Here is a 27653-nt window from a genome sequence, read left to right on the forward strand (position 1 = left end):
AAATAACCATGCGCCATACAGGCTGCGCAGTATGGGCTGTTACTGCACCATCAACAGCACAGTAACAATGATAGATACTGTGTGGTTATACCAGTGGCTCTAAATCTTTTTAGACTCAAGGCACCCCTTGGAAATATCAGCACCCCTTGGAAATATCAGCTCTTCATTTTCATTCAGTGTTTGACTACAGAAAAAGCAATACAGCAGTTCTTCTGTTGCAAAAAATAAAAATAAAAATACACTCAGAAAGACCACAACAGGTCAAAATGTTTTTAACACTGCGGATTCCTATCTGAAATCTCTGGGTTTATCTTGGGACTCATGTTTGCATACCTAACAGTGCTAACATTGCATGAAACATCACATCACCTCTGAAAGGATCTTGTGGGACCCTTGGTGAGTATCTCTGGGTTATACTGAACCACAAGTAGCAGAGTAATTGCAACATTTCCTGTATCTTTTGACCCTTCTGTACACTCCCTCCTCACATCTCTATTCCTAAAAAGCTGGATGGCAGCTAAGACCACCTAATTCAGTGTTAACCCCTTCTTTTGCCCACAGATGACTCCAAGCTGCCAGCCCAAGCTCTTAGTAGCTCCACACTGTGAAGTCAAACGTGTCCCCAACATAGTCTTAACAGCCAGAGCAACACACAAGAATTTAAGTGAGTGTCTGGAAGAAGAATTCCAGGAATCTCTATTTCAGCTGCAGAAGCAGAAACAGTGATGAGTATAACACTATCTCAAGCCAGCTTGCTCAGTCAGGCATCAAAAGGAGTAGGATGCAAGGCTGGAAGCAAATCAAGCACCTCAAGCTGCAATATCACAAGGTTGATGGTACTAATCTAAGCCACTTGTTTCATGCCTATGCTACAGAAAGCTCACTGAGGTGTTTGTCAAGGTTCTGAACACCAAACCTGCCACTTCCACAATCCCATTCTTCTACAGAAGAATCTGATTTATGCACAAGGACAGGACTTTCAATAAGGATTCCCAGGAACAGACCAGTTGATATGCCCCTTATATTTAACCTGGAGTAGCTGGAGCAAGCTGTTCTACCAAATATTCTTAGTCATCTCAGAGGACCTACTCAGCATTGGACATCCCGTCAGATTGGGATACAGAGAAACTGGAGTTGCAGCCCCGTAAGTGCTTTCTGACATGCTTCTTACTGTTTTAAGGGGAGTTTAGGTGTAAAGAGGGAGGTATTTCATTGTTGATGCCCAACACAGTCAGCATTAAGAAGAATTTTATATTCGATGGAGTGGTGTAGCCATGTAAAAGATTTACACAGTATCTTGCTTTCCTTCTTCCCTATCTATCACCATCTACAAAAATGCATTCCAAGATGGTGGCTAAATGTGTGCGTGTGGATGGGGGGAAGGGGGTTACTAAGCACATGAGTCAGACTCAAGTTTTTAATCACATTACCCTAGCAATTCTAAGGTCACACGCCTTCCAGATATTGCTACAGAATATCAATATTTTGATAATTGTATTACAGTTATGCAGTGCTTATTATTTACATCTTTGTTGAAAAACGCAGTTTGTTTATTACAGGTTTATGAGTTTTAACATTGCCCAGTTTGTACACACATGCTGGCTGCATCTACATGAGACTCTTTACTGTATAGTAGCATAGTTTACTGAGCAGTAAGTATGTGCATTTACATGTACACATGCTTACTATGCAGTAAACCTCACTAATTGTGAGTAAATTTGCTACCTGAAAATGCAAGTAGCAAATTTACTCTAATTAGTAATGGCGCAGTAGCACTTGTGCAGAAGCAAACCTGCTCCCGGGCTGCTGCAGCAGGGAGCTCCAAGCCCCACTTTCCAAGATCGCAGCTGGGGAGAGGGAACCAGGATATCCTTATCTCAGCCTCTGCTTCACCATCACAATCAGGGTGGGGGGAGCAAGGAGACCCTTATCTCCCAGCATCAGCTCTGCATTGTGGGGATTGGACTGGGAGACTCTTATCTCCCAGTGCCAGCCCTGTGACAGTGGGGCCAGCACTGGGAAATCCTTATCTCCCAGCACCAGCTCCATGGTCATGGGACTGGTGCTGGGAGGTCCTCCCCACCCAGGTACATGCTCATGGAGCTGAGCAGGGAACAGGCTCTCAACCCACCTCCACGCAATCATAGAGCAGGGACTGGGAACTGTCCCTGTCAGGGGCAGGTCCCAGCCCCATGCCCTGTTCAGGTGATCAAGACATGGGGCTTGGAAAGAGCTGCAGGGGTGGGGGAGGTCCCAGCTCCCTGCCCCAATCTGCTGGTAGCTGCCCCACTGGTAGATTGGTGCAGGGGTCTGGGACCCGCCCCTCCCTTGTAGCTCTTTCCAAGTCCCCTGCCCCTGATCAGAGCCAGGGCCAGGATCTCTCTGCTGCTGGGACAGGGGAACATCATCCCCACCCCAACAGTAGGCAGCTTCCAGGGGCAGGGTGTAAGGCCCCAGCCCAAGCCAGGAGACAGCTTTCTCCCAGCTCAGTGCTCCCTGCCAGCCCCTAGGGTATTACCCAGTGGGAGCCTAGAACTACCCCTGATGGTGACAGGGCCCCATAGCAGGGCCCCTGGAAGCAGAAGCAGTTTGCTGCCATTAGCAGCAAATTTGCTCCCACTTCATGTGTAGCCTGTCCAGGAGTGTTTACTTGTGAGTAGTGATCCCAGATCAAATGCATGTGTAGACATGTCCACTGTATCCCTTTAATGACCCATAGTTCTTGGTGTTGAAGTTGCCACTAATTCTTTATTCCTTGCTGGTTCCTTTCCATAGAAGGTGTCCCAAATGGGTAGCAGTTTTTTTGGCAAAGGTCCTTTTACTGTCTCCTTGCCATTTAGAGTTCCAAGGCATTTTGGTTTTGTCCTTTGTCTATCCAATCCCTGGAAGACTGATTTGGGTGAGGGGCCACACATACCAACATATATCAGGCCTACATATATCAATTACTCATCTCTTATCTCATTGGATTATTCTTTTTTTTTCTGGATTTTTCTTCAGTCCTGGGAGGTGATGTCTGTAAATTTGTCCTGCAGCAGGAATTCTATCCAGCCAGTTATACTAGTCAACAAATCAGACTGCTAGAACCCTGGAATGCCACCTTACTTTGCCATTCAGAAACCTTCAAATAAAATTGTGTCTTTGGCAGGCTACCAAGTCTGAAAAAGATTGTGGAACCAAAGCTGGTAACTGAGGCCCTCTTCTGAATAAAATCCCTCTCCACATTGTAAGTTTTTGTCAAAGGGTTTAAGTGAAGTATCCGAAATCAGTAAGCAATCTGCATAAATTAATCATGCCAATTCATGATTCAAAACTATTAGTTTCAGCAAAGAAATCAGCCCTTAGTTAATGGAATCCATAAAATCAGTACGCCCCAGAAAATTAACAGTCTCCTCACTTCATAAACTTACAGAACAGTATAACAGGTGGTTTAAAAATCTTTAACTTATCAGTACAGTTTGTCCCATGATAATGTGCAATCCAAAAAACAGCACATGGCTTTCAATCAGTTATTCATTAAAACCACCAAGTATGGCCAGGATAAGAGTACATAGGGTCTCCATTTAACTTGGAGTTGTATTGCTAAATGGGATGCTCTTCTTTAATGGTGAGTGGGTGTTGTGATAGTTGCACACACATACTGCATAAACAGCCAATTTGCAGTCAGAAGAGGCTTTTCTAATGGATCCATGGTTTGGGCCACCAGCAGATACACGTTAACTTTGGAAGGTGAAGAACCAAAACATCCACATGCAATGGCAGGTTACTGTCACTTCTGCCTTTGGGGCAACCAAGGAAGGACATGTTGTCCCAAAATACAGTTCAGGCTAATATCTAAAATGACACGTTTCTGTGTCACTAGGAAACTTTGGGTACAGTCTCATAAATCCTAACACCATAGAAGTGTACTGGGACAGATAGAGTAGAGGCAGGTATCCAGGCTGTAGCATACATAATATTACTGAAATGAGGATAGTGTTGCAGGTCATGAGTCAGAAGACATGGGAAACTCGTAGTATTGGCATGACTGTAGACATTCAGCACCAGGTTCTCAAAAATATTTAGGCACTTTAAGATGCATGTAGGTGCCTCAGTTTTCAAAAGGGTTGTTTATACATTTGTATATTAAACAGCCATTATATAAACAACAGAAATTATCCTGGGATTGGGAACCAGAAGTCATGACTCTCCCCGACTTCCTTCAGGATGCCCTAAGCACTACAGTGAGCTTTACTCTGTAGTCTTGTCCTCTCTCCTGACCCCTTGAATCTTTTGCACAGTGGTACTGATTCAACAGGAAGAGTAGAGTGGGCCCCAGCCAACTCAGTCAATAGCTTCTTGGCTTGGCTACTGTTGTGGGAGGTGGGGAAAGTGGGTTTGAATCCCTTAAGCTCAGAAGGACATTGAACTCATGTCTCCTGTTTCCCATACAAGTGCTCTAATCATAAAATCTGTGCAAGAACTGGTTAAAAGGAATAACCCTTAGTTCTTTGAGATACCTTCTGAACTCCAAATAGATAGAGCTGCCTTCATGCAGTCACAATTAAGGTTGCCTACATTCAAGAGAGGGTGTTCAGAAATATCTGTGTAGTTCAGATCACTTCCTATTGGTGGCTCCTTGCAGCTGGGATTTTGAATTGCCTTCTGAGGTACCTAATCTTTCCAGTGTATTGTGTAAGGAGACTTGGTGTCTAACTCTTGGGATTGCTCTCTGGGGACCAGCAACTAGAAATTAGACAGTACAGACCCTTCTAGGAGCCAAGTCCTTCATTGGATCTGTTCCTACATGCTTAAGACAATGAGATCTGAGCTTTTGAAAATCGTGTCCCTAGTAAATATAAGCTCCAAAGAACCAGTATATTTAGGAAAAAATGGTAAACTGTTGCAGGAAGGTAAAGTATGTTTTGTTCTTTCTTCAGTCATAAAGTTAGCCAAAGAAACTGATTACCGATTTGAGTCATCAACATGAATTACCACCGATTTCTCTCTACCAAAAGTGCATCAAGAAAATCTTGTCCAATCAGGCTTCTGAGTGAGTATGTAGTTTTCTCCCTTATATCTCTGAATTAGCCCACACCCGCCCCACATATTTGTGTGGGGGGTGGATGTGGGCTGCCTGCTGTGGGCTCGGGGCTCTCTGCTTTGCTGCCTCTCCCTTGGTAGCCACACATTGGTCATGCACCCCCTGCCCACCCAACAGCAGTGAGGGCAGCGAGTTGTGCCTCCCGGTGCCTGGTGGGCAGGGGGTGCAGGGCCCCCAGGGCAAAGGCAGCAGGGCTAAGAGCCCCAAGCCTACATCAGTGAGCCTGCATCTGCCCTTGCCCTGCTCAGCTCAGCTCCAGTCATGGTGGGGGTGGTGGGAAGTGGGGAGAAGATGTGGCCATGTGCCCCCCCACCCCCAGCCTAGCTGGCTCCATTCAGCCTTTCCTGTGGGGCATGGAGGTCTGGCTTGCCCTTGGCAACAGCAGCACCAGGAGGGAAGGGGCCCCTCCTCCTGCTGGAGTCCAGTGCCCGGGACCTGGGGCTGGGCTATGGGGGAAGAGCGGCATGATACATTCATGAATGTGTCATGTTTATAACAGGGTGTGGCGGGCCTTCAATTTTCTGTTTGCCCAAGGCCTCAGTAAATCTTAATCCACCACTACTTTCACAGGTGATGTCTAACATTCATTCAGTGTCAACTCCCACTTCCAGCGAGCCCAGAATGCCAGGCTCCACCACCTGTTTCTTAGATTTTCAAACAAACCATTCTGCTTTCCACCATGCCACCCCTCATACTTGGGAAGAACTCCTCAACATCTACCCAGCTGCTTCAGGATCTTTCTTCAAAATCCCCTAGTGTCACAAAGTCTACAGAGAACTCAATAATGATTCAGTATCCACTGTTCTGAGATCACGGCCTGTCATGTATCAATATTGTCTCATTGACCCCTAGCATATAATAAGTTAGTGGCATGATTGGGATCTGATTAATTTTATCCCAGATCCCAAAAATTAGGTGTCTTGCCATATCAGATGTGCATGGTAGCACATGCAATTTCTAGGATCCAGGATAAAATTCATCAGCTGCCAAGTGTACAAGCACACAGGGAGTCCAACATTGGGGATCAGTCCCTGATACTGTTCTTCCCAATATGGCTTTTCAGCTTGTCACCCAAAGAGCCTGGGTTCTGGATCCAGGTCCCCATATGTATAAATATATTTAAAGCACCACAGTGCAGCCTGGCACTGGGTCACATTGCGTGAGTTTACAGGTGTCAGGTGGGAGAAGTCAGTGACCCATCTCCCATGCCAGCATTTTTCTAGCCTTATTGTGCAGTCCCATTGCTAGCTCATGGCAACACTGGAAATGTGCTGGCACATGGGCAGCCCATTGGTTCCCCATGCCCCAGGCACTTTTAAAAGCTCCACTTTGGAAATCCGCATGCAGGGCTGAACAGCAAGGTTTCATATGCCACACATTCCAATTAAAGTTTCACACAAAACAGCCACAAAGATGTTCCACATTTAATGTGGAGTATCTTTGCAGCTGATTTGCCATTTTATGGCAAAATAAATTGGGAGAACATGTAGTATGTTACAATTTAGCACACTGTTAACACATTTATCTCAAGGCAAATGTAATGTCTTTGGGGTGAGGCAGTTTCTTGGTGCTTCCTTGTCCTTGCTTATACAGTTCTTTGAAGCAGGACTGTCTTTGTCTTGTTTTTATACTGTACTTGTACTTTCGTCCTTCGTGGGCAAAGACAACTGCATCCAGCAGGGGAAGAGGAGGGAAGAGGAGAGAAAAGAAATGGGAAAGAAAAAAAGGAAGGAGAAAAGAGAAAAGGAGAAAGAAGGAAAAGGAGAAAAGAGGGAAAGGCAAGAGAATGAAGGGAGCTGGAGACTAGGTCACATGAGTATGTAGGTGACTTATAAAAGTCCAGTCTTTGCTTTGAACAATCTGCTGCAGCAGGGGCAGGAGAGCGATGAGGACTGGATATGGGAGCTTTTTGTTTTCCTGGCCGCACGTTTGTTCATTGCTTCTGTCGTGCATTGCTATTCAAAGGCCAATGCCCCATTCTGTATTTGGGACCTCCAGGATGGACGGTCGCAAGTGATTTGCTCCCACGACTCTGGGTCAATGCCGAAATTCTTTAGGGACACCTTTAGCATGTCCCTGTACCACTTCTTTGGTGCACCGCAAAAGTGTACTTCATTTGACAGTTCACCGTAGAAGGCTTTCTTTGGTAGGCAAGTGTCAGGCATTCTTGAAAGATGGCCAGCCCATCTTAGCTGTGCCAGTTTCAGCAGGGTGTGAATACTGGAGAGATTTGATCTTCCGAGCACCTTGCTGTCTGGAATTTTGTCCTGTCACTTGATCTTTAGTATCTTTTGCAGGCAGCACCAGTGGAAGTTGATCTGGTGGCTGCAGGGCCCCATAGTTTCTTGGCATGATGCTGGTAAATAGTCCAGGTTTCGCAGGCATAAAGGGGGGTCAAGAGGATGGTGGCTTTATAAACCTCCAGTTTTGTTGACATTCTGATGCCTCTACAGTCCAGATTGACTTATGGAGTCTGCTGAAGGCCACACTAGCTTTTGCTGATCTCACATTGACTTTGTCATCAATGTGGGCAAATCTAGCATGCTGCCTAGATAGACAAACTTGTCGACCACTGACAGTTATGTTTATAGAGCAGCTAACACACAATATCACAAATAAACAGTTATAATTCTGTACACCTACAGATCAAGCAATTAGGTTTCTAAATGCCATGAACTGTACTTATATTTTAAGTATGATGCAAAATTGGAGACAGGTTTTCAAAAAAACCGAGACCCATAAGTGCAGACTGTTTCTTTTCTTGTATTTGAATTTATCATTAGAATAATATTTCTTGCTGTTATTTGCTGTTACTTGGTGTTCACTTTATGCTCAAGAATGCTAATCTCTTCTTCAAACTGTTCCTCCTCAACATTTACTGTAGATCAACTGATGCATAATTCCCCGCTATCATTTATTTCCTTGGCTGGAGGCAATCCAAATCCCAATACTTTTCCATTTAAGGCAGCCAAGTTCACAACAAAAGATGACACCAACATTGAACTTGAAGAGAATTTGATGAAGAAAGCTCTCCAGTATTCAGCCTCCACAGGGTAACTAGCAGAAAAACATAATCCTCCCTCCCCTTCCACTGCCCTGTAATCAAGACTGTAGATACCAGTTATATGTTGTATTCCGTTTTCATATAATGGTCCATTGTATGTTTTGTCATACAGCATCTTTAGATCCTTGCTATACTATTCTGCAGTCACCGACATAACCGAAAATAGAATAGTGATCATATTTTCTAACAACAACAGCAAAGTCCAAAACACTCAAAATACCATTTATCCCTATTTTTTGGGACACATAGTAAATTGCTGCAGGTTTATTTGTGTCTTGTTTATTGTTATTTATTTAGCAAATATATTTATTATAATGCTAATGAGTTAAATTTTGCTTTAGTTTAATTTTTTCCATTGTGTGCCACTGGGAAGTATTTTTCTATTATTCTGCTGATTAACTTAATTCATCATAGAGTTTTTAAAAACAGTATATGTAAAAGGCCTGTTTATTACACTTTTCATGTTTTATGGACAGTCTTTATTCCCTCTCTAATGATTCTTGGGATATTACCTATAATTTAAACTAGTGCTAGCATAATATGTAGTACCCACAGAGGTTTTTAAGAAGTCAGAATACACTGATGACTCAAGAAATTAACTCTAAGGATATTGTGAAGTATTCTAAAGCAAATGTATTTGCTGTGAACAAGGTATTAAAATTTTGTAATAATTCACAGATTTTTTCAAGCCAGAAAGGCTTATTATATCATCTAGTCTGAACTCCTGTATAACACAGACCAATTCACATAATTACAGCTAAAGCATGTCTTCCAGATACTCATCCAGTCTTGATTTGAGCATGTCAGGTGATAGGAAAATCCATCAAATGAATCCACTAGATTAAAGAGCCCTCTGGTACCTTATATTTTCTGTTTCTGATTGAATTTACAAACTAATGAAAGCATTCCTTGATTTTGATCAGCTAATGATTAGGGATAAAAGGATGAAACTTGTGTTGCAGAATTGCAGAACTGTTGTCCTGGCTAAAGGATTTACAGAAGAGTCTTCACAGTCCTCCCACAGCCAACTACAGCCCTGAACAGGGACAGATGGAGCTGTGTGTCACCAATGGCAGCCAGGAAGGACTTCACAAAGTAAGAATGAAAAAACATACCTATGTGGATAGTGTCTGTATGTGAAAAACAGCCTTGCTAGCCAGTGTCAGAAAGTAACCCTGCTATACAAACTACAAGCTCTTTTAAGTTCTTTAATGAACTCAGGGCAGTTCCATACTAGGAATTCAGTCTTTTGGTTATTATTTTAATAAATGTGTTTGCTCAACAAAAATTGAACTGTATTTTGAAATGCACCCCACTGTCTTGGTAGCTTCAATGCCCCTTTCCAAAGTGATTTAGTCACTTAGGATTGTATGCCCCACTGATTTCCAACAAGACTTAGGCTTCTAGACCAGTGGTCTCCAAACTTTTTTGATCGTGCACCCCTATCAGTAAAAAATGTTTGAGCGCGCACCCCCAATATATGTATATTTATAGAAATAGAAATACAAGTTCTAGTATTTTCTTCCCACACCCCAATGGATTGTCTTGCGCACCCCCCTGGGGTGCGTGCATCCCACTTTGGAGACCACTGTTCTAGACAGCTAGGTCAGAATTTTACCCTAGATCGAGTTTATAGCACTTAAGTATATTTTTTGTGGAAAAAATTCCCCCTAGTCAGGAAATTAAAGAGGCTAGGCAGAATGCATGAAATATTTTGTTTTCTTATCTAACTGAAATTTTACTTTTAGCATCTTTTTCAATTGGCTGGACCCGATGATCTTCCGAGGTCCCTTCCAACCTTAAAATCTATGAGTCTATGAATTAGATTTAACTTCCAATTAGATCATGAGCAATTACTGAGACTGTACAAGGCCAAACTCTGGTTGTAAAAATAAAGAATATTCTTCTTTTTCAGGTATTTGATATGCTCATTAACCCTGGAGATACTGTCCTTTTAGATGGATTCACCTATCCTGGGACAGTGGCAGCAGTGAGTATAGTCTGGACCCCCAAACATGTCCATGTTCCTTTTGCAAAGAAACAAGATCCAACCAATCAGGTATTATTACCAGTTTCAAAATGCACTCTGTCCAGGAGCTAAGTACCTGTTTGGAAGGCTTAGGTAAAATAGACATGCATACAGATGTTATCTTGTTTTTAAAATCTTTCATATCAAATTATGTTTTTATCCACTCGTTAAGGCTAACTAGTACTTTGATTCAGGAAAGCTGTCTAGCAAGGTGTATGTCACAGCTCCTAAAAGTACTTAAAACCTTGTAAGACCAGTGAGGGTAAGCATGGTTGATTCAAGGGATACTGTAATCCCATATCTGCTTCAAGAATGGGACAAATATTGTTCTACCTCAACACGAAAAAAAAATCAACATGGCCTTGTTCCTATGGGGTTGTGGTCAGAGATAGCAGAGGAGGAGTCAGAAATACATCTAGCCCTGTAACTGTGACAGGGTAACTCACATGAGTCAACTACAGAGTTGTTTCTCCGTTACCATACATTCCTTTTTCACAAGGACAGTCCTGCTTTAAACTTCTGTCCTGGTATAACAAGTGGGCTTCCTGGGGCCAGTCAGTCATTGACCTGCCCACTTGTTTCTGGGCTAACTGCCCACCTACTTCACCTGCCATGCCTTAGATGATACAATAGATTGATGTTAACAAGGCAGGAGGCTGCTCATTTGCTTGCCCTATGTACACAGCTCCGCCACCCCACACCCTCCCAGACTGTGTCCCATGCCTTCCAGATGTTTCTCCAGTGCTTCATACTGGGACCCAAGCTCCAGAGTCTCACACGGGACTCTCACTCCACTCTGGAGCTCATAGTCCTAGTGGCTTTCAGATGTTCCATGGCCTGACACCCAGCCTACTTATCTGCCCTATCACTCAGGCTCCCAGCCCCTCTCAATTCAGGGCTCCAAGCCCCATCCGATCACAGGGCTCTAACTCCTCTGCAACTCAGGTCTCCAAGTCCCCTTCTGGGCCCCAGGCACATACTACCAGGATCAGAGCTTGAGGTCCCATCCCCTTGCCCCCCCCCCCGGCTATAATTCCTTATCCCTTTGCCTGGGAGCTTCACTAATAGGTCCCCAAGGCTTAGGGCCCCATCCCCCTGGAGCCTCTCCTGGCTCCTATGTGCAGTCATAAAACTCATCTGTGAGTCTGGGCACTGTCTCAGGTCCCTCCACCTGACCTGGGCCCCACCTCAGCACTCACAGTAAGTCTGGGCTCCCCCTGTTCGGCCATACTACCCACCAAGGAAGCGGGGCTGGGGTTTGAAGGTGCCCCATACTCACCTTTCACTGAGGAGGTGACTGGCCTGGCATTTGCAGGGACTACCCTGCCACAGGTAGCCCCACTAGGCCACCCTTTCCCAGCAGGGTGCAGTTTTCTGTCGTACCCAGGACAAGGAACCTCCTGCCATTCCCATAGTTCCTCCCTTACCTACAAGGTGTTCTGAGCAGCAGCTCAGCCAGTAGTGTCTCTCTGGCTGCTGGCAGCTGACTGCTGCTGGCTTTGCAGTTCAGAGCCCCTGTTCTTTTAGGGCACAGCTGGGCAGTTGTGACTAATTGGGATCGCAGCCTGCTGCAGGCCGCCTTGCTGCAGCAAGTAACAGGGCACACCCTGTGAATACACCTGGGCAGAGTACACCTGGGCAAATGAACATTTTTAGCAGGATGCATGGGTCAGTCCTATTGTTCCATGCTCACACTCCCCACTCCCCAACCTTGTTCCTTCTGTGGCACTCTTAGCTGAAACTAGAGGTCAGAGATAGCTGTGTGTAACAGAGAGTGGCAGGAGCAGTGGAGCAGGAGGAGAAAAGTGTTTCATTTTGAGATCAAGAAATAGGGTCACCATATTATTTTTACCTATTTGGATCTCATATTGCCAGGACAGTTCTGTTAATTAACTTACTAAGACTTGCCAGAGAATAAAGCATATTCAGATGCACCTGACCACACTGGATAATACTTTTTCCAAATATTATGGTACCACTAAAATTAATGGAATTATTTGCAGAGTAGGAAGTAGGACTATCTGAACCTCAGCCAAACTTTAGAATCATTCCAGTTTTATAGTTTGCTAGCTCAGCTGACACACAGAGGAAGAAACAGTACAGGTCTGTAGCATGATCAGGGCCTTAGATAGATGGATTCATTCACAAGGTCTGATTTTGTGTCTTGTATGTCTTCTCTTACAAACAGCTAAGACCACTGGGGTGCAACTTAGTCAGCATCCCCAGTAATGAAGGGGGCATTATTCCAGAGGCCCTGAAAGCAATTCTGTCCAGGTGGAAATCGGAAGATGCAAAAACAGGCAAGAGCAAGGCCCCCAAGTTCCTCTACATCATGCCAAATGGTAGCAATCCTGCTGGAACCTCACTGAGCACTCACCGTAAACAACAAGTATATCAGGTAGTCAGGGGTATCTTACACTATGTCCATATATTCTACATTAAAAATAACAAATGAAAAACGATGTAAAATGTAACATTTCAAGGTGTAAGAAAAGCCTCTCTGGTGGTATACTCCTCCATGAGCATGCTCATACCTTCATGAACACACACAAATGGTGATCCTATGTTACATCTGAAGTCTTATGACAATGGAAGAACATTAGAAAAGAGTTTTACAATGATCCTTGTCTCACTGTGTTGCTCTCTAAAAGTAAGTTAGGGGAGTAAGGGAGTAGATAGAAATTAAAGAAAAGCTCAACACAGACAATATGCCCAGCAAACCTATGTAAAGAGAGAAAACATCCATTTACCCTGACATACACACAAAATGATCTACATAGTCTCAGCTCCCATGAAGACATTTGTATTTTTTGTAGCTTTAAAAGCTCTATAATAAGCAGAATCTGAAAATAGGTTCTTTTTCAGAGAGCCATAAAAAATTCTATAGGTTTTTATAAGGATTTATATGTTAAGGATGAATAAACACTGCATTAATAAACACTGCATGAAAAATAAAACAACACTATGGCATTTGGCTGCTTAAGTGCTGAAACTCCAGACAGATCTCTTACTGAAGCCAATGTTGCTCCAGTTCTCCTCTTATGCTCTTATGATAGAAGCTGTTACTAACATAAAGGAAAGTCCTATTAAAAAAATAAAATCAAATAAAAGGCAATATCATGGCCACCACGTACTAGGAAATAAAGCTCAAACCTCTACAGGTCAAAGTATTAAGCAGGCAGAGGATGATCTAAACATGCACTTGCCTATGAGTTACACAAACATTTTGCCTCTTTAAACCACTGTATCCTGTAACAAATACTACTAGTTCACAATTTTGTAGCAGATTTCACTTAAGAAACACTTCCTTTTTTAATTACAAGAAAGTAGATACTCGTTATTACCTCCAAGGTAACTGTGGCAAAGACAGGACTTGTGACTTATAGTGCAGTACAAAGAAAGATAGTGGCAGATAGGATTCAAAACCAGAAACAAGTTTCATCATAAAAAGTTAGGTGGCTATATTCATTATTAGCCATCTAAATAAGTGACCACTAAAAGGAAGCTGTGGGGAATTCAGTGCTTTAGAAAAATCATAGGGGTGTAGTTTATAGCCGTGTTGGTCTAAGGACATAGGCAGATAAAGTTCTTTTGGTGAATCTGATATCTTTTATTAGACCAACTTAATAAACCTGAACAAAAACCATTTTAAACCCAAAAGCTTGCTAAGAAAAATGTTTCCAACTATTTAAGATGGTCTAATAAAAGATATCAGATTCACCCAAAGAACCTTGTGTGCCTTAAAAAAACATTATACCACTTTATGTTGCAAAATACAGATTTAGGAATCTAACTTTAGGTTCTTATGATTAAAAATATGGGGATGATTTTAAATCTTGGTTTAGCCTTAGACTTGTCTTTCAACTTGTATTCAGTCATCTGTGAGATCCAGTGACTATGCCTTCTACCATATATGCCCAAACTATTATTTTACCCATGGTATATCCACTATGTAGGAGGCTACACCTTTACCTGGAAATCACTGTTTACATCAGTGCTATATCTTCTATCACACCAAAAAAATTGAAAAATAATCCTACTTTAGTGTGTCAGTGTGGTGTAGTGGCTCAGTACTCAGGTGACTTACGTTTTATTTTCCATCTCTGCCATTGCCCTGCTGGGTGACCTTTGGTGTGTCACTTCATTTCTCTATGCCTCAGTTTCTCAATCTGTAAAAAAGAGATTATGTTTGAGGAAAGCTTTGAGAGCTTCTGGTGAAACATTACATCTTAGAATCAGGTGTAATAACATTACATATTTTCCAAATACTTAATCAAAAACTTTCAAAGAATGTTGATTGATCTTGGTTTTGTGCTTTTGTAGCTTGCAAGAGATTATGATTTCCTTATAATAGAAGATGATCCATATTACTTTCTGCAGTTTGAGAAGGTAAAGACTTGTTTATGTTCATTGGTATCTACAGTGTATATTTTTGGACTGAAGAGGGAGAGGTGAACTTTAAAGGGTTCCGCAGGGCTCAGTCCTCGGGCCCACACTGTTCAACATCTTTATCAGTGACTTGGACGAAGGGGTAAAAAGCACTCTGTTCAAATTTGCTGATGACACTAAGATGTGGGCGGATGTGGGCACGCTAGAAAGGAGGAATATGCTGCAATCGGACCTAGACAGGTTACAAGGGTGGGCGGATGAGAATAGGATGGGATTCAACACGGACAAGTGCAAAGCGATGCACCTGGGGAAGGACAACCGGCACCATACCTACAGGTTGGGGAACTCCCTTCTTGTCAGTAAAGAAGTGGAAAAGGATCTTGGAGTCATCACTGACTCCAAGACGAACATGGGCCAGCAGTGTGGGGATGCAGTCAGGAAGGCCAACCGTACCTTGTCATGCATCCCCAGATGCATCTCAAGCAGATCCAAGGAGGTGATCCTCCCCCTCTATGCGGCACTGGTCGGGCCGCAGCCGGAGTATTGCGTCCAGTTCTGGGCGCCGCACTTCAAGAGGGATGTGGACAACATGGAGAGGGTCCAGAGGAGGGCCACTCACATGATCGGGGGCAGCAGGGCAGGCCCTATGAGGAGAGCCTCAGGGACCTGAACCTGTTCAGCCTCCACAAGAGAAGGCTGAGGGGGGATCTAGTGGCCTGTTACAAACTAGTCAGGGGGGATCAGCAGGCACTGGGGAAGTCCCTGTTGCCCCAAGCACCGCCAGGAGTGACCAGGAATAATGGTCACAAGCTGGCAGAGGGTAGATTTAGGCTAGATATCAGCACTACTTCACGGTCAGGGCAGCTAGGATCTGGAACCAACTTCCAAGAGAAGTGGTGCTGGCTCCTACCCTGGGAGTCTTTAAGAGGATGCTAGATGTACACCTTGCTGGGGTCATTTGACCCCAATTCTCTTTCCTGCCATGGCAGGGGGTCGGACTAGATGATCTACTCAGGTCCCTTCTGACCCTAGAAACTATGAAACTATTAAGTATCCCACTCTAACTAAAATAATTAAACATTGAGTTACTACTTAATATTAAATATTGAGTTAATGAACATTACATGACTACCTCTCTTTGAAAAAAAAAATAAGTACAGTATCTTCAATTTTGTTGAGGGTACCAGGGTTTATGCTTAAATGGATATTTAAGAAAGGGTATTGAGGAGGAGGGAGATTTCCCTGATTACAGCACTTAATGTCCTAGCATTGAACCTTGATAATCAGTGGGGACAACTGGAAGAAAGCTGGTGATATACCTGTAAGCAAGCCTTCTTAACTTATCTTAACTCTGGTACACATCATCCATTTGTGGTAATAATAGTTATCCTTCCTGATTTTGCAGAAGCAACTGAAGAGACATACCTAATGCAGCTAGCAAGGCACCTTTTAAATGGTAGGGTTGCCCATGAATCATCTACGAACTAAGCATGCACCCTCCCCTCCCATCTTTCAGTTGCTCCAGGATCCAGCTCACTGGTATAATAGTTTCTGTTTTATCTGAAATAAATTATGTCAAATTTACAATAACTCTGTTCAAGATCAAGTATTTGGTAGTATCCTTTAGCTAAAGATCTACAAGCTTTCAAAGCTGACTTAGCAGATGTAGTTCTAATGTGGCCCTATCTGACCCTTTTTAGTGTATTGGCTTCTCATTGATTCATGTTATATTTGATCTTCCATTTCAGCGACAGGTTTGTGGCAAAAGTCAAGCAGGGATGCTTTGTTGCTAATAAACCTAGCTAATAATTTACTTCTTCCCTTTCAAGCCTTGGACACCAACATTTCTCTCACTGGATGTTGATGGTCGAGTTATCAGGACTGACACCCTGTCTAATATTATCTCTCCTGGGTAAGATCTGCTTCAGAATACTGTCTGAGAATAAGTGTAGGAGATGAAGCTCTACCTGCTATTGGATACTACATATTCTCTTGTTCATTGATACAAATTGATCTCATTAACACTGTTAGGTCCATACACATACAGGTGAACAAACACAAACAGAAATCCTTACAATGAAGAGTTCCTATTGTGGTGATACAACTCCTTAGAAGCTAGCAGTTGGATATCACCTGAAAACTGGCTCATTTCTAGGGTTAAGCGATGATTGAAATTAGAAGGCATTGGTCTCATCTGTGGAAAAATAAACAGAAAACATGTTGGATTCTTGAGGGAGGAAGCATTCTCACCTGCTGTTTTCCCTGCATCACCCTTAAAATATGGCAGTCTTTTCATTTTGTTTGTTCTTACATTTTGAAGGAGTGTCTTTTAAAACTTCTCTAAGTGTAAATGCTGTGCCTGGGAGCAATGAACTTGAGTTCAAACTTCACCAGAGTTTATTGTGTCGTATTAATATTCATGTGTAGACATAGTATCTGCTTTTTCAAACCACACATGGAACACCATAGACTTGGCTAGGGTCCCACACAGGGCTCATTGTAGCATTAGGGCCTATGAAGTCTCCAGTTTCAGCAGAGTCATATACATGCTAAATGGATCCTAATAAGGTTTTAGTGCTGAACCTATTTAAATAAGTTAGTGGATCAAATATTTTACTGATATGAATCACTGCACTTCTATTAACTTCATCTTAAACCAGTAGAGTATTACTGAGACTAATGCTTTTTCTTTTCCCTTAGGTTGAGAATAGGTTTTTTAACTGGCCCCAAACCTCTTATTGACAGAGTAATTCTGCATATTCAGGTCTCAACAATGCACACCAGTACTCTCATACAAGTAAGTGCCACTTCATCATCAGAAATGTATATTGCTCTTGGAAGCTAAAAAGCTTCTTCTGTGATCAGGTACTGTAACTTTTAGTCACACCATCCCCATTCACTTAGTGAGAATAGAACTGTGGACGAGACGGATGATTCTCATTTTGGGAACCTGGTTCTGCCATAAGCAGGGGGTTGAATTATATGATTTCTTGAGGTTCCTCCCACCCTTACAAAGACCAGGAAATAATGCTGCATGGGAAAAAAGTGTTCCTTAAAGGAGCCTAAAAGACCTGGAAGGGCTGGTTGAATGGCCCATGTGGATCAGATTAGATAAATCTGAGATCCTGAAGATGAATTGGTTTAGAGACCAGACTTGGAGTGACAGCAAACTGGGAAAGCAGTGACAGGTCTGAAACAACAGGATTCTTTGTTGTACAGATGAGGGAACAGGAAGAGAAATTTTGTCTGGTTCATTTCAGGTAATCTCATCTTGTACATAAAAGGTCTCATAACAGGGGAATTGTTAATATTCAGGAAGCTCCATAATTGACAGAAGTGGCATCCTGCCCTGAATAATATGGAAGAGATTATGAACTGACAAGGTGGTACTCAAAGTTACTAGACTGAAATAGCTGATGTTCTTTTTCTCAGGTACTAATATCACAGCTGCTTCACATGTGGGAGGAAGAAGGTTTCCTGAACCATGTAGACAAGTAAAGTGCTAATATGTTGTTATTACTATTGCTAAAATGTATTTAATAACAAAAGCAAAAAACTGATTCTGGTTTCAAGCCTACAAGAGAGATGCTTTCTGAACATCAAATATTTGGAGCATCAATTCTGTGTAATAAGAGGTGGGGAGAAGAAATAACTAAATAGCCGATGAGTTTGTAGTTATTGTACTAGTTACTACTAAACTGAGCAATCTCCCTGAAGCCTCAGTAACAACCCCTCAAAAAAGATACTAAGGACCAAGAAGGGTAATGTATTGATGCAACTGCTAGAACATTAGGTGCTGTAGTCATTTTCCTAGGCCCTTTTCCACATCTACCCTGGCAACCACAAATCATTGTTTGCTGTTGTGGACAACCACAAAACCTTTAAATTGACTGCCATTTTGCTCTATGGCAGAATCTGATGGTAAATTTAGTGTTAAAAATTTGTTTTAAACCCACAAAAGCTGCCTGTTACCCATCCATATTACCCAGTTGTTGCATTTATCCTGTGGGTGGCAAAATCCACTATTAACAAAAGATGACTGAAACCAAACCAGTGTTGAATCAGAGGTTTGAAAAATCTTTACTGTTTTAAGTTAAAAGATAGAAAATGCTGATAAAGGCATCTTTTACTATAAACTCTGTTTCTATAACTTGAAGGGAAGGGGTTTTTAAAGAAGATTATTTGTCAATTTAATTTTAGCTTTGTTCTTGAATGGTGCTCCCTAGTAGTTTTAGTTTTGCTTCCTATAGTGCAGAATCATTTAAAAAGGGTTTCCTTCCCCTTTTATTTTCTGAGTACTGTGCACTAGTTACCACATATAAGTAAAAATATGCTTTGTGTTTTGATGACCTACTTCTAGTCCATTTTAATGCCATCTTAATGGGAATGCGGATCTAGTCCCTGATCTTGTCCCTACTTCTAGTTCCTTTTAAAGCTATGGGAATGTGAATCTGGTGTAGGGCTGAGAACAGGGAGGTGGTGTTTCAGGAATGAAAGAGAGCAGGGAAGGAGCCAGGATCTTAGCTGACTCCTTGTGAGCTAATCTTCATTGACACAGAGAAGTCCTGAGGATGCTCTAAGTTGCGTAGAAGGCTAAATTGGGCCTGAATCAGAGGGGCTAAAAAGATGCATGTAGTACTACTTTAACACACACAGAGATCTGGCCCTTGGGAGATGGATAGCATTGAAATGCTTAAAAGACCAGTAAGGGGGAAAGATTTGTATATAGTTAATAATAAACTGCAGTCTAGTTGTGTGTGAGGCTTCTTGGAACTTTGGCTAATGTGTTCACTATGCCAAATGCAGTTATAAAGGACCTTTATTACTGGTATTTATTAAACTTGTGGGGGGATATATTTCTGTTGTCATTAAGTTTGTGGAGGGAGTTTGTAACAGAGTCATCTTTCCAGGGTAATAGAACTCTACAGGACCCAGCGGGATGCAATGCATGCTGCAGCAAACAAGTGGTTAAAAGGTCAGTGAGCCCAACAGATGGAGTAAAAATTGCTGACGATGGAAACTCTGAACAGCATGTATTGACAAATCTAGGATGGTAACAAGAGATCCTTGCATAAACACTTTCAAAATTTCAAATTTCTCCTCTTAGCTTAACTGCATTCAATATGTGTTTCTACAGTTAAGAGAATTTTTAAAAGATGGTTGCAAATGGGTATACTGAAGGGCTCTATAAAATCACATTCATCTGTAATACAGACTAACTCTGTGTTAGATAACTGACAGCCTATAATTTTCTAGGGCCACGTTTTTAAAAAGCTGCCTCAAAAAAAGCATATGAGCATACAAACTAGACTTGCATGCCTGAAACCACCATTTACCTTTTCAAATGGGGTGAATGTTCACCAGCACAGGAATTTACATGCTTCTCACAACCAGTATCTTGTGCACAAGTGTATTTTAGAGCTAAAGTATGGAGCATTTGTCCTTGAAAACTACAAGATGTATCTGTTAACATTGAAAAAACTGCTTTGTGTTTTATTTCTAGGTCTTGCAAACTGGCACATCCCTGAAGCTGGAATGTTTCTATGGATTAAAATCAAGGGAATTTCCTGTGAACAGTGGCTGGCTATAAACCAGGCTTTCCAGAATGAGGTAAGTACCTGTACCCATGAATTGATCACACTCAAGATTGTGCTGGTTTGCTAAGGTCAGCTCTACAGACCTGTTACACTGCAGAGGTACCCAGAGCACAGCCAGCAAAGACAAGTAACTTGGATGATGTGCATCAGAGTTTATTTGAAACCCAGAGGTGTGTGAAATAACATCAAAAGGAAAGCAAAAGGAAAATAAGATCCAGTGAGTGAGGCTTGTTCCATTCTTTTCTAACAAATCCTGGGAAACTCCTGGAACTGGTGACAGTGCATAGAGGCCATTCCAGGCTTCCTGACCTGGCAATATGCATCCTATACATCACAAAACTGTACATATGCATGAACTATGCCCATTTTAAGAGGTTCTTACCCCACATGTGTTCAGAGTGCACATATGAGATATGATCAATCATTGCTCTTAATACCAGCTATTGATTAGCACTAATACCTGCTTACTACTTTCTACTTACAAGTAATCTTTTTACCATAAGTTAAATATTGACCACCTGTTTTTTCTCACTAGGTTTTAAACAAGGCTTTACTTATGCCAGCCTTCTTCACCCACAGGCCCCTGGCTCTGTGTGCCTTATACTTGCATTATGACATTTCTATAAAAATACAGACTACAAATCAAAACAGATAGGTAACAGTTTTCAATGACTGTGAAAAGATAGGAAGAGAAATGTATCAACACTTTCTTGTGTAGGATAACCAAACAAAACCCAGTATCCACATGTAATACAGCAGTGTTAATATTTATTAATGTGCAAAGAATGTAAGAAGTACTTTGAAATTAAATTTATTGGGTGACTAAAAAGCTGAAAGCACCTCATATGTAAGAATTATCAACAAGGGATTAGTGCTTTTACATACCCAGACCTTTTTATTCACTTCCATTATTCTGCAAGAGCAACTGCTATGATAACAATAACTTAAGAAAGCAGCATACAACACAGTTAAATACTGTAGACTTTAAGGAATGAAATAGAGAATGAAAATCATGTCCTGAGTTCGTTTGAAGGGTTTCCCTAGGAAACCATTTCATTTTTCAACCTTTAACAATAAAAATTTAAACTATTAAAATGGAATAATTGGCACAACAATTATTTGGATTTTTAAGCCACTCCATTTTTTCCATTTTTCCCCTAGTTCTTTCCTCCTCCACCACCTCTGACTTAAAAAAAAATCACCTAGAAAAATCATTTTAATGAAGTTTATTTTAAAAATGTATTGCCAATATGGCACTTCCTTATTAACAGATTGTGAACTAATTCATTTTATTAAAAATTTATTTTTGCCAAGACTTTTTCTCACAGAGGGCATGGGTGGGATCTCCCTTTGCTTCAACCAGTCCAGTCCTATCAAAGCTAGTGAGCTACACGGGTGACTCATGTTCCTATTAATAGTGCATAAAATGAACATCACCTAATTTTCAGGCTACAAGTTCTGTTTGCAGAGATGGCAGCTAAAGAAAATCTCTGAAGTCAAATCTCAAAACCAAGGGTCCAACATCTAGTCCAAGTACTTACTTATACTCTGAACCAACTTAAAGTAGAATTGGACATTATATTTTTACCCAGTCACTTTTTAGAAGTACTCATTCCCTCACTTCAAATCTCATATAAGTCTCAGAAAACTAACTGGTTAAAATCATATTTCTTAGATGCTGCTGTTCTCCAATCAAGCTTTTAACAGTGATGACTCAAATCCTAGCTTCTACATAAGAGCTTCTTTCTCTTCACCTTCTCAAGACCAGATGGATCAGGTGAGTGCAGGACACTGCTTAACAGTCATAAGATGAAGGCACTATCTAATTTTGTTTTGTATGTGTATATGATTATATTTAGGGGTGTTTATATTCAGATAGCACTGAGGCTTGGATCCCTATTTTTTTTCCTCTCATGCTTTTCTACCAAAGTAAAATTGATAGGTACCTTTAGGACAGCTGTATGCTAAGTGAATTTATGTTTAAAATGGGAATGTTAGAACAACTGGTTGGTACGTATTCAATTCTCCCTGGGATTTGGTTGAAGTCATATACACACCTGATTGAAGCTACCACCCTCTTCCTGGTGCAGCGTCCAGCTATTTCATGGGTAATTTAAAATCACAGTACTTGTCTACTGAACCTATAAACCAGTAGTAACATTGGTATTAACATTAGCATTTGTATTTCAGTCTTTTCAGTCCCCCACGCACTGGCATGCACACCAAGGCAATATCTAACTGCCCAGCTTTCAGTTATAATGCCTTTAGGTTCAGGTTCATTATTTACAAAAGAAGTACTCTCTGAACTATGCATGCGTCATGGCCAATGTCACGGGGGAGATCAGCTGAAAGAGCCCCAAATGGCAAATGGGGATCCTCTAGGGTGGGGATCATATATAGGAGAAGAAAAAACAAGAATAACCCAAGAGAAACACTTACCTGCTGCAGGGTCTGTGGCACAGCTGGAGCGAGGGAGGAAATCCATGCGGGTCGTAAGCTGCACCTTTATCCAGCTGAAACCGGCCAGTGACATCATCCGCAATCACCGGCGGGTGGAGAAAAAAAGGATCACCAGGGAAGAGGGCAGGAGGAGAGTCAGAGAAGACTTTCAAGCCAGTCGCCATGAGGGATACTCCAGGGGAGAGAGAGCCGTCAGGGGCTCTCTATGCCAGCGGAGATCAGCGTGGCAAGGAGGCAGAGGAGCCAGAGGAGGCTCTCTGCACTGGCAAAGGCAGGAGAATCGGAGGAATGGGAGAGCCAGACGAGGTGGAATGTCAGGAGGACAAGAGAGCCACAGGAGGCTCTCCCTCCTGGCAGGAACGGCTGTGAGCAGCAAAAGAGGCTGCGGAGCAGGACGGCAGGAGGCTGGGCACTGGCACACAGTGCCAGGCCGATCCTGCCTGACCAACCAGGTCTCTTTCTGTGACCAGGTGACAAAGAGCTTAGATGTGAAGGAGGAAGTCAATGTCATCTTGGACTTCCAGAAGGCCTTCAACACAGTGTCCCACCCAATTCTGGTGGGCAAGCTGAGGGACTGCGGCACTGACGAATGCAGAGTCACATGGGTGGCAAACTGGCTCCAGGGGCACAGCCAGAGGGTGGTGGTGGACGGGTCGATGTCGACCTGGGAGGGTGTGGGCAGCGGAGTCCCCCAGGCCTCGGTCCTTGGGCCGGTGCTGTTCAACATCTTCATTAGCGACCTGGACAAGGGTGTGGAGAGCACCCTGTTAAAGTTCGCTGATGACACCAAGCTGTGGGGTAAAGTGAATACACCAGCAGGCAGGGACTGCATCCAGGCAGACCTGGACAGGTTAGAGAAGTAGGTGGATCTGAACAGAATGCGGTTCAACAAGGACAAGTGCAGAGTGCTGCACCTGGGGAAAGCGAACCACCATTATGGTTATAGGTTAGGGGTTGACCCTCTCAACAGCACAGAGGCAGAGAGAGATCTTGAAGTCAGGATTGACTCCAGGATGAATATGAGTCGTCAATGAGAGGAAGCAATAGGCAGAGCCAGCCGCACCCTGTCATGCATCAACAGGGGCATCACTAACAGGTCCAGAGAGGTCTTGCTCCCCCTCTATGTGGTGCTGGTCAGGCTGCAGCTGGAGTACTGTGTCCAGTTCTGGGCGCCACACTTCAAGAAGGATGTGGAGAACCTGGAGAGGGTCCAGAGGAGGGCCACTCATATGGTTGAGGGCCTCCGTGGCCAGCCCTATGAGAAGAAGCTGAGGGATCTGAATCTCTTCAGTCTCCACAAGCGGAGACTGAGGGGGGATCTTGTGGCTGCCTACAACCTTATCAGGGGCCAGCAGCAGGGACTCGGGGAAAGTCTGTTCACCAGGGCCCCCCTTGGGGTCACCAGGAACAATGGCCACAAGCTGAGGGAGGATAGGTTTAGGTTGAATATTAGGAAGAATTACTTCACTGTAAGGGTGGCCAGAGCCTGAAATAGGCTTCCTAGAGAGGTGGTGCTCTCACCTTCCCTGGAAATCTTCAAGAGGAGACTGGATAGGCACTTGGCTGGGGTCTTATGACCCCTCCCACCCCCAGTGCTCCTTCCTGCCCATGGCAGGGGGTCAGATTAGATGATCTGTCTAGGTCCCTTCCAACTCATTGATTCAGTGATTCTATAGAAGGCGGCCAGCCACTTGAGAAGGTACCGCAGGACCTTCCAACAGTGTGGAACGCTTCCAACAACATCTGAGGAGAGCAGCACTGCATACCGCACTTGGCAGGGTGAGGGGAGAAAGACCCAGGACAAGGGGCTGCGGTCAACCCTGGCCAGACGATGGGTCAGCCCCCAGTGGGATCCTAGGGGTGAAATGATGCCCTGTTATCCTAACAGTAGGGCTGGGGAGGAAACTGAACCGGACCTTCCCAACTTATAGTTTGTTTTGGTTCCTTTTGTTTTCCCACTTTTGGAGGGGTTGAGAGGTAGGGCGAGATGATGCAGGCAAGACAGCTCTGCACCATCTTTCTTTTCCTTTTTTGTTTGATTGTTGGTTAAATTTAGAGTCCCAGGTCCAAGACTGCTTTAGGGCAGGCAGAGGCCCTTCTGAAACCAAACAACTAAGTGATTGAGTTATCCCAGGAGGAAGTGTGGAGGGCGTAATAGGGCTACAGAGATCGTCGAGCTCAAGAAACACAACATCATCGGGGGTAGGGCTGAGAAGATCTAGGGACCTGCTGAAAGGTTGGCGTGAGGTTGGGGTGTAGGGGAGGTGGAGTCCCATGGACTCCCTGCAGGAGCCCTGGGTGATTTGCCCCCCCACTGGAATAACATTCAAAGTTTTGGCAGAAGAGTCTGTGGGAGGCCACCCGGGTGATAAACAGCTACCACCAGGCTTACAGGAGACAGCAGGATGTCGGCTGCCAGCCATCCGAACTAAGGCTGTGCGCGACTGTTTGAAGCCAGGCAGGCACAGCCAATCCAAGCGTTATGCAGTTATCTAGTTTGCACATAAGGATAAAACAGCAAAAAATCTGGGTGGCAGAGGAGTGAAGATAAGCAAGCAAAAGAAAATTCTGTTAAATTTTCCATGGAAAATATTCCACAATGGCTTTAAATGCCAAGAAGAAAGGAATTTCATTGTACATTACCAGGACATTGTATTAGGTTTATTGAAGAAAAAGATACAATCATATTAGCAGAGGTATAACAAGCAGTTTCTATACCCTACGCAGCAGGGGCTGCCATTCCTCTGCCCCCTCAATGGGGCTGGTAGCTTGGTCACCTGTCCCTAATCGTGCTGCTGCATAAGACAGAAAATCACTTACTAAAAATAGTTAAATCCAGCAAGCAGGCACCAGCCACATAAGTACCATCAGCTACACATCACCACAATTTAAAATGGAATCAGTTTCAGACTATTTGGTTCCCTCTGGCTATTCCACACACAGGGTTCTGCACATTTCCTTTTGTTTTCTTTTTCCTTTCCTAAACAGCAAAGGAATAGACAGTATAGTATGCTGAACTATCAACATATGTAGCATTGCACTCTTTCATTTGATTTCTTTCAGGCATAGAGATGGGCACTGCTTACACTATGCGATCTGTGTCTAGATGTTTTTAAGCATACTTTCAAGTTCTTGTTCCCAAATATATTTTCAGGTAACGAGTCAAAATGGTTTTAGTTTAGTTAACTTGTTTCAAGTACCAAGTCAACTAAACTATTTTCAACGAAATTAATTTACTTCATTTAGGTCTGAGTAATTCCTACTGACTGATATACTTCTCAGTTTATTCACATCCATAATGCATTACAAAGACCCAGACCAAAAGCTTCTAATTTAGCTAATAATGTAAGCATGCAATTCAGTTCCATCTCTATTCAATATATACTTAAGTGTTTGTTGATTGGAAATGTACATAAGAATAACCTTAAAGTTAAACATGTGCTTAAATTTTCTGCTGAGTTGAGACTTAAAAGCAATTTAAATTTAAATTGCTTTTGTTCATGGGATAAAATTGAAAATTAAATATCAATATTTAAATCCATGTGATGGACAGGTTTTAGTTCTTGAGAAGAGGAATTACTATGCCCACATGAGGCTGAGTAATCAGAACTTATACTTCTAGTTAACAGTGGGTATATCTACATGTGCTATTAAGGCAATGAAAAAAACCCCAAGACAGTTTGCACCAAAATCAGCTGCTCCCAGTTGCAGCATCTACACATGCACCTGCGACCACAGCATTTTGATCTGTGGCAGGGGGCTGCAGGGCTCAGCCCCAGGTGCTGGGTGGTGGCAGAGGGGCTGACTGGGGCATGAGGGTGCTAAAGTGTGGGGCTAGGTGGCATGCAGCCCTAGCACTTTAGCACCCACATGCCTGTCACCATCTACACTTGCATTTCATCACAGTTAAGTACTCCACCATAGGATAGTACTGCCCCGGACAATACTATCTTATGGCACAGTTAATTAATTTACTCTCCCCTAATATCAGCACATGTGTAGACTATGTTTTACTGTGGAGCTAATCAGTCAACTCTTCAGTAAAGTGCATGTGTAGATGCACCCAGCGGACCCAAAAACTAGTGCTGAGTTATTTAAACACCTTTCAGACCGGGGTCTGCAAGGGTCCCTCTACACATGCAGGTAAAGGCACAATAGGATTTAATGTGCAAGCCACACAATCATGCCTCCTGCCAGGCCAGACATGCATGGCAGGAGACAGGATTGTGGGATTGTGAATGGCAGGGACCAGCAAGAAGCAAGTTCCTATGGTTGAGAGCCCCCAGGGCCAACTATGAGGCTGTGGGGGCACCCTGCTCATGCTCACAGCTGGTAGACTGAAGCTGCTGCAATTTCCCAGTCTCCTGGCACAGCCACAGCAGCTGCATCTCCCAACTGCAGATCTCCCAGTCATGGGGCGCATGGTGTGCCCCATAGTTGGGAGATTGCAGCAGCTGTAGGCACCCTGCCATGGGGGCACAGGCTAAATATGCAAATTAAAGCTAGATAGAAACCAGCTATAATGTTCTTACACATTTTCCAGCAATAACTTTCTAGCCAATTGTAACTTTAAGGCTCCACAGTTAATCTGCACATGTAGTAAGCCTAAATTGCACCATTAACCTGGTAATTGCATAATAGGTGCAACATGTAGGCCTAAGAGTTAACAAATACTGTTCATTTCTTATAAAGAGTGTTTCCCTTTCTGTTCTAGTCTTTTCAAAGGCTGGCTATACTTATAAAAGAAGCTGCTTGAAGAGATCAAGAGAAGAGCCTTTGGTGAACTTTTCAGGCAACAGTCAACATTTTTACATTGTTCGTAATGATGTATTCATTAAAAATTACTGCAGACCTCTTGTTCCCCAGAGCTCACAACTCTTTTGAGAACTTCTCTCATACTGTAATTACAGCAACAGAATGTAACTGTGTTGTAATTCTAAATTCAGTCCTAAATTATATTCCTAATAAAACACAAACGATTTAAATTGTTGTTTGACTGCAAATGTTTTTCTTTTTATTAATGTTGCCTTT

The 27653-nt window shown here is 42.9% G+C and overlaps 1 protein-coding gene and 1 long non-coding RNA gene across 5 annotated transcripts in view; one reads left to right on the forward strand and one right to left on the reverse strand.

Annotated features, from left to right (window-relative positions):
- The window catches only part of LOC149870426 (uncharacterized), a 64129-nt gene that overhangs the window by 31942 nt on the left and 4534 nt on the right, over positions 1–27653 (reverse strand). The window contains exon 2 of the long non-coding RNA XR_016440748.1: positions 14264–14345. This is a non-coding gene — a long non-coding RNA (uncharacterized LOC149870426). The remainder of the gene's footprint in view (positions 1–14263; positions 14346–27653) is intronic.
- On the forward strand, positions 776–27611 carry LOC149870427 (kynurenine/alpha-aminoadipate aminotransferase, mitochondrial-like). 4 transcript variants are annotated; one of them, XM_090036195.1, is made up of 15 exons: positions 776–1144; positions 3149–3226; positions 4920–5036; positions 7968–8136; positions 9110–9242; positions 10063–10137; positions 12365–12574; positions 14500–14565; positions 16395–16477; positions 17266–17362; positions 17998–18059; positions 19476–19540; positions 20069–20175; positions 21838–21939; positions 27337–27611. In XM_090036195.1, the coding sequence occupies exons 4-15, from the start codon at positions 7976–7978 to the stop codon at positions 27376–27378; spliced, it is 1203 nt and encodes a 400-aa protein (XP_089892321.1). In that variant the 5' UTR covers positions 776–1144; positions 3149–3226; positions 4920–5036; positions 7968–7975; the 3' UTR covers positions 27379–27611. The 4 variants fall into 4 exon arrangements, with proteins under 4 accessions (XP_089892321.1, XP_089892319.1, XP_089892323.1 ...); XM_090036193.1 differs by having other exon boundaries at positions 4920–5032; XM_090036197.1 differs by lacking the exon at positions 12365–12574 and having other exon boundaries at positions 4920–5032.

This window comes from Crocodylus siamensis, chromosome 2, assembly GCF_052110815.1.
Source record: "Crocodylus siamensis isolate JL-2025a chromosome 2, ASM5211081v1, whole genome shotgun sequence".
Taxonomy (NCBI): domain Eukaryota; kingdom Metazoa; phylum Chordata; order Crocodylia; family Crocodylidae; genus Crocodylus; species Crocodylus siamensis.